We start from the raw sequence: 7908 nt of genomic DNA, 5'->3' as shown, positions 1-7908 counted from the left end.
TGCTTCAACAAATGCTTTAATGCATACTGAGTCAATGAGGAAATTAAACAATATGTCTGGTTCAAGAGTGGGGAGAGAAAAGGGTCCTGATGTGTTCATTGTAATCTAGACTGCTGACATGTGCCACCTGGTGGTTGCTGGTATTCACCACAGGTAATGTAAAATCAGCTGGATAAATTAAAAGTACCCACCAGAGCATGTGTGCGGAGCTGAGCGGCGAGAATTTCCGCTACCCCCTTACATGGGTGTTCGCTCCGTCGCTGCATCGCTCAAAGTCATACCAGACAGCTCCGCTCAAAGACCGCTCTCCTCTCACCTAAAATTTCATTCAGCTCCGGTGAAGTCGCTCCACGCTTGCTCAAATTTAAAAGAGGGAGCAATTCCTGAAGTTGCACCTATATGACCTGTCTGCTTGGTTTTTGAAATATTTGACAAACTTCATCTCTCAACGAATGACCTCCTTGAAGACACACGTGAGTCTGTGTGGACTTGTGTATACCCTAGATTCGAGAGCGGTATTGATAATATCCTAGGAGTTCACAATTAGTTCCTGAATAACACACCAGAGACAGCAGTACTCTTAACAAATATTTGAATTATCATATTCACACCACATATACACAAATATTCATGGGTTGGATGTTACAGAATTTCCCTGAAACAGTAAGCCTGATAAATAATTTCCATTGTTCAAAAGACACCATCATTTTCAGGGCTATTAAATATACTGTGTACATATATACCATATAAACAACTAGAGAGAATGATTAATGAGGCATGAATTAATGAATGTTATAAAAATCTAATCAAAAACGTTGTGGTTATAATTAACTTTCATCAATAAAGGTAAAAAATTATTTAAATATCTTTTCAATTGTTTGTACCGCACAAAAAAATACAATAAATACACAACCTCTTCAACTGCCTTACATTTCAAACTGCTAAAGACAAAAAGTAAAAAAAAAAAAAGAAAACTACAACAAAGCACTTTATAGTATATGGATGTGGATTCATTGGTGCTGAGACTTGTGTTACATATGCAGGATTTTGGTATTTTTCATATGTTGTCTAGCAGTTTGGCTTCACCTGGCAGACGAAAGGGAAGGACATGCTGCAACCATGATTGGACCAACCCTTGGACACTGCAAAAACATCATCATCATCTTCATCATTATGATTGTCAGCTATTATATGGCAACAACATGTTGAAATGAAAGAATCAGGCCTAATGACTTTTCTGCCCCCCCAGAAATCTTCAGCCTAGTCTTGCACTACTGTGTTGTGATGGGCTAGTGCTTGATCTGAAATCAGGAGACAGAGAACTCCAATCAATGTAAAGAGGAGGTTACACAGGACTTTAACCCAGGAGACTGTGATGATCAAGTAATGACTTAGAATGTTGATTGTTTCTTTATGTTTGAAGTGCAGTCTTTCTTAAAAACTGTTCAGTTGCAGTCTGATTAGGTTCAGTTTGGGTTCAAATAGAGCCTTTGAACACTTCGAGGCAACAAGTACTACACACAGCACAGTGGAGAGTGCCTACACAAGAAATAATGAAGGAGTTTAATGGAGGAAATAATGCAGGCAAGTTTTTCCTCACTCCAATAGAGGCTCTATGGGCAGAGAATGTTGTGGACTGTACAGATTGTAAAGCCCATTAAGGCAATGTGATTGCGATTTTGGGCTAGAAATAAAATTGATTTGAAATTGATTTGAGTGAAGCTCATATCGGTACAGATGGTCTGTCTGTGTTATGTACTGTATGTCAATTTTTCCTCACCATGACCAGCAAATTACTGTGTGGGGTTTTCTCGTTTTACCTTGTGAGTTGAGCTGTAGGCACTGGTATTGGTTAGTTGAGCTCAATGAGTCCCAGTTGTGATAGTTGAACATTGAGCCATCTCCCCATCTCCATTCCCCCTAGAAGAAATGACAGTTAAAATCTCCTTCATTCAGTCTTTTTTATGGTCTTTCTACTTGTATACTTTAAAGTTTACATTTAAAGCACATTTGTCAACCTTTCAGACTCAAAAAACTGCATTAATTTTCACCAGGATTGTTACTTTTTATCATCAAAATGAAACACCAACACAAAGAAAATTAACAATTCTAAATTGCCAACAAATTCTAAAGATATGGGGTTTAAAACTAATTTTAAACCAAAACCCTTTTCCCCATGGATAAGGTTGAATATGAGTTTGGAGGAGAATTACAACAAAAAACCCCTCAAAACATTTTTGCACTCCTCACTAGAGACTGTATTCAGTGTCTGTAAACTGTTTCATTCGCTTAGGTTGATCACAGGGATGTTTTTGTTGCAGAAGTGATAATAATACAACTTTTTACCTGTAGCCAATCTCTCTTATGTGAGCTAATTGATGGCATTAGGAATATACTATAACTCAGTCTTTGTTATTTTAAAACTCTGGTAAACACTGGTTTACTTATTACACAAAAAACATTGTTTTAAGTGAGACATAAAATCTGCTACACCTGTGGTCCAAGTAGACAGAGCAACGAGGAAAAGCTGGAATTACAGGCCTGCTTTGGCTGCACTGATTTTTGTAGCCTCAGCCGCAAGCCTGGATAAATTCACTACCACTATACATCTTATCATGTCTTATATCAGCTTTTCTGCGGATGTCTGTGCTGACTAAAAATAAATCTACATATACCCAAACAACAAATCCTGGTTTATACTTGGGGGCAACTTTGTCAGGCCAAGGCCAACTTTCTCTGTTCCTTTTTTACACACGTTATAGCCAAAGGAATATCACAGGTGATGGGATGCCTGTGGCATTCCTTTGGCTATTATGATGATTATGCATATATGGCATGCATCATCACAAATCATGGTTAAGTTCTAGAAAAATATTACAAAATTGTTAATTCACATCTAAGACATATTGATAGGTGAGTGTGTGATACATGTTCCAGACATTAAGTATTCATATAAGTACTGTACTTTGCGAGAAAAATCATGTACAACTGTTTTACCACATAATTAACTTGAGGCACCAGAACCATCTGGGGAGCAGTGTTGGGAAAGTTCACTTTCTACACGAATTAGTTCAAAGTTCATTTCACAAACTTTAAAATGAACTAGTTCAGTCCATAGTTCATAATTCAAAATTTTGAACTAAGTTCACAGTTCCAAAAATGAACTAGTTCATAGTTCTTTTTTTTTTTTCAATATGTTGCTGCAAGCTATTATTTTTCAAAATTATTGCCACAGCCCATATAGAACCACAGACAGCTATTATTTTATCAGTTTTAACACTGAAGCTGCAGCTCTCCCACAATATTCTGCAAAACCAGGTTGTCCAGCTGCGGCTGGGAGATGAAGACAATAGAGCCGCTACTGTACACCGTTAATGCCATTTGGGTGGTAGAGGATCTGTTTTGGCTCGCAGTTGCCGTCTCCATTGATTTTTTTATTCACTTGCACATACCTTGAAAGGCTCACCGGGTGCTTTAGTTCAATGTGTCGTTTCAGGTTTGCGGTACAGGATAGAGTTCAAATTAAAAATAAAATACATAAATAAGTAAATAAATAAATAATTTTAAAAAAGAAGACGAAGAAAGGGAAAAATACAATAATAGATAAATAGATAGTTCAGACAGTGGCTTCAGGGAAAAACTTTTCATAATGACTCAGTAAGGTATTACTTTTTATATTATTTAACAAAATCAGAGATTTAAGCAAAGAGCTCAGTTCCAGGAGAAAAGGAGCAAATTTAGGTAGTGATTTTGCAAATTTTTGTTTGTGAATAAAACATTTTGCATCGGATAACAAAGTTCATCATGTGTTCAACAGCATTATCTTCTGGGTTAACATAGCAAATAACATGTTTAAGGGTAAGAGAATGGACAGAGAGCAGCATAAAAAAAAATGAGATCCGACAACAACACTCCAAAACTTTTTAGATATATCACAATAAAAAAACAGATGTGAAGCCTTCATTTGTTTTTGCCTCCATGCTTAGCACATTGATGACGCATGCGCGGTGCAAATCTGTGGAGGCTGGTGTTGCCATTGTTCTGTCCGTTCACGACGAATTAATCTGTGTTCGTTTGGTAATGCCTCACTGCATGTTTGGTATGCAGCTGTTTCTGTCTGAAATAGTTAAGTTTCGTTTTGATGGAAAGTAAAAGTGAGTTGCACAAACCTCTCGTCCAGCGTCCTTTTTATACACAACAGCCAGACTGGGTGTTTTTTCGCTACATATTATGGCCTGTTTATGGTTTGTTTCAGCCGTTTTTTGCCTGGAAGGCTCGATGGAAATCTGGCACTGTCTCGAACGAAGTTAAACTGTGAGAACGCGCCGTTCACAAACGCCAGAATGGACGCGTTCACAATAACGTTCATCAGGCAGAAACACGTGCGTTCAGTTCACGTTTGCCCAAGATATGAACGAGTTCATGAACAATTGTTCATTGAACGCGTTCAGGCACAACACTGCTGGTAAGTCACTCTTATAAACTCCCTTAGAGAGTACTCAACTTTTACCCAAATAATAATTTTTTAGTAGTTTTTGTTCCTAAACCTAACCAAAGTCTAATCAGACATTGCATATTGTTTCTTATTTGCTAAATTTACAGTGAAGCCTTTCAGTCAAAAAGTGGTGCTGGCTTTGCAAGGTGACCGCATATTGTAACCAAGGGTTTTTGAAAATCCAGACTTTTTAATGTTTGTACAAACCTCAAAGTAGTAGCCTCCAATCCAGGCAAAAGCATGACCAGCAGTCTTGACCATACGCTGGAGGAACTGATACTCCCAGATGTTGTGGACTGAGACTAAAGTGCCACCAAAGCCAGCACAGAAGCTCTGCAGGATGAGAGGAAGAGGTTGATTTGGTTCTTTTCGAAACGATATAATGTATTTTTAAGTAATGCTAAAAAAAACAAAAAAAACCCCAGACCTTTTCTTTCATTATGAGTATTATGTTATTACCTCAGCGTTTCTCCAGCTATCAGGGTAGTTTTCTATGTAGTAGCAGGAACCCCGGAAACTAAGCCATCCATCGAGACAAAATTGTAAACCAACTAGAAAAAAACAATGACAATAATTCAAATAAATATCAATATCAATATTAACATCACTAATATTATTGTTATAATTGTCATTATTATGATTATTATTATGATTATTATTATGATGATGATGATGATGATGATGATTATTATATTCATATATATTTCTTACCTTGACGTTGAGCTGCTCTGTCAGCAACAACAGCAGTGTCAGCACCCACCTCTGTAAAAACCAACAACATAATGCCTATGAGGTTATATTATATTTGTATTTATAATATATGTTTATATAGTATTTGTGTGAGCTATGTAGACATCTATGTAGACATAGCTGTACAGAAAGATAGACAGAAAATATTTTGAGGGTCTATTGTGCTAATTTGATGTAAATGTACTTGCACTTGTACAGCTTTTAAGAATCTCTAAATATGGTGGTTTAAGTTGATTAGTTGATTGATTTTGTGAGCTTTCGGGTGATAAGCTGTAGCAGATATTTATTGTTTATTGCTATTGAGGCCTGCTGCTTACCTAATGGAATGATTTTATAAGGTGACAATGTACTGTACAGCTAAGTTGTCTTTTCACCTTCAAGTTTACTTTAGCTCAAACAAGATTATTGTCTGTACTGTATTTAAAATGGGAAACTGAATCAGCAATGATTTACAAAACAATGGGAAATGCCTGACATGATGATGATAGGTGCTTCACGTTACAGTAAGTACAGCTGCAATAAAGTGAAGATGTTTGAGAAAAATACATAGTGACGCATAATGAGATGTAATCTTACCTTGTTCTGGTTCAGATTTGTCTTCCTGATCTACTGCAGCAGCCTTAGCTGGACCAACTGATGGAAAGAAGGGCCAAGATGTAACAGTTTTTACAGTTATATAGTTATGTACCAGATAGGAACTTCTAAAATCAGCCCTTTCTTCCCCTGAAACAAGTGTGTGTTGAGACTCATGTTTGGCCTAAAAAACAGACAGAAAGACATTTTTGCAAATCTCTGTGTTCAGCTCTCAGCATTTTTGGAGCTTAGAAGAGTATTCACAACTGCTCCTGTGACAAGCGCTCAAGACAAACAAGGACAAGTTGGTACTCCTGTAGTGGAGATGCAATCCCCTACTGCACTGGCCTGACATGCTGAGTCAAAACGAGTCGAGCCGAGCCAGATCATGTGTATGGAAGAGCCCCTGAATGTCTCAAAAATCATTTTCCTGCTAAGCCTCACTGCTTGCCCCAATAGTGTTTGTGTTATATCAAATAGTGAAAACTACCTTTTATCCATGGTGAAGACAACACGTCAACGACACAAAACTGATTTCATTAAACATTAACAAGGACTAAATCTGCATTAAGCTTCATTGTTGACGGAAAAGGTATGAAAGGAAGTCTCTCTTTACTTGTTGAAGATCAATTAAGCAGGTCTCCTTCCTGTCAATGGATGGCTGCATAAGTCTATTCCTGCGTGCCTGTGTCATCATCCTGGTGACTTTACACATAAGTATAACATAACATAACAATTCTAAAGCCTGCAGCTAGCTGCACCCTCTGGCTGTAGGCGCTTGGACAACATGTTAGGAAAGTAAACGATAGCAACACTGAGGTTTGGACAGAAAGGTACGGCAATACTACAGTTGGACCCACTTTAAAAAATAATGCAGCAGAGAGAAAAAGTGAGTGTGAGAAAAGACCTACAGCTACAAAATAGCTGGGAAGACAACTGTGATATTAACTCAAGCCACCAACAGTAAGTTACAGAATGCAGTGGTGCAACCTTAGCTATTATATGGACCCCATATGTTAAGATTAGGGTTAACATATGGGGTCCAGCCAATAGACAGCTAAGTTTAACCACCTAAGTTGGAAAAACTCCTGCTCAAGACACGTTTGTTTAAATTGGAGTGTTAGACACGTCATTCCTACTAAAGCACACTCAGTAGGCTGTATTTACTACACAAATTTCATCTATCTATGTGTGACATCTATTAATAAGCAAAATAAATGTGCGATTTGAGCCTTCAATAAAATATGCTGATCTGCAGCCAGCTGTCTTGTTGTACTCGTGCACTACTTATGCAAAAATGTTGCATAAGTAGTTTGTGTACAAATAGTTCTAAACACTCATGAATATAACACAGTCTAGAATGGATCATGTTTCTTGTTGGTGTGTATTGACTAAATGAATGCCATCACACACCTTCTCTGCGAAGCGGTATTTTTCCTCATATGATCGATGATTGTGGCTCAATTTCAACATCAGTAAAAACTAACAGGATGCCATTTTATCGGAGTGCAACTTCCTGAAGCTTGATTGGCTAAAACCAGAGTGTCAGAACTTTTAGTCAGCTGATGAAAAATAATGGGAATGAGGCTGACTAAATACGACTCAAATTGACATGGATATAAAGCAAATCTAAAAATAGCTGACAAAATGTACACGTGTATGAAACTCTCATTCGATCCCTACCCCATTAACTATACTTTCATTATCTCTTTACCTAGAAATATGTTTCAACATATCATCCTACATTTCACAATCATAAATATATCATTGAATTTGTACAAGTATTTGAATGTACCAGTATTCTGCCTTACCGGTTGCACACCTGATGGACAAAGCAGCAAAGAGGATAACAGAAAAGTTCAGTAAAGTCTTCATGGTGAAAGCTGATTGTTCTCTGGTGGGAGGTGGATGCCCAAAGATCTGCAAATACGAATGGAGACATTGTGGAGAGAAAAGAAGAGAAAAGAAAGTCAGACAAAATGTAAGAAAATACATTAACACAACAAAGGAACACAGCAGCATCATGACTTACAGAGCGAAGCAGCAGTGAGTAAAGATGAAGTGGTCCTCAGGTATCAGTTCAGAGCAGT

General features: G+C 37.5%; 1 protein-coding gene across 1 annotated transcript; it reads right to left on the bottom strand.

Annotated features, from left to right (window-relative positions):
- On the bottom strand, positions 1–7908 carry LOC115588642 (snaclec A7-like). Its single transcript, XM_030429400.1, has 8 exons — positions 7851–7908; positions 7630–7738; positions 5822–5878; positions 5207–5257; positions 4955–5046; positions 4703–4828; positions 1821–1920; positions 1–1142 (listed from the first exon to the last, which is right to left on the bottom strand). The coding sequence occupies exons 2-8, from the start codon at positions 7691–7693 to the stop codon at positions 1069–1071; spliced, it is 564 nt and encodes a 187-aa protein (XP_030285260.1). The 5' UTR covers positions 7694–7738; positions 7851–7908; the 3' UTR covers positions 1–1068.

Source organism: Sparus aurata, chromosome 1, assembly GCF_900880675.1.
Source record: "Sparus aurata chromosome 1, fSpaAur1.1, whole genome shotgun sequence".
Lineage (NCBI taxonomy): Eukaryota > Metazoa > Chordata > Actinopteri > Spariformes > Sparidae > Sparus > Sparus aurata.
The sequence above is the reverse complement of the archived record's forward strand: the minus strand, read 5'-3'. Positions and strand labels throughout refer to the sequence as shown.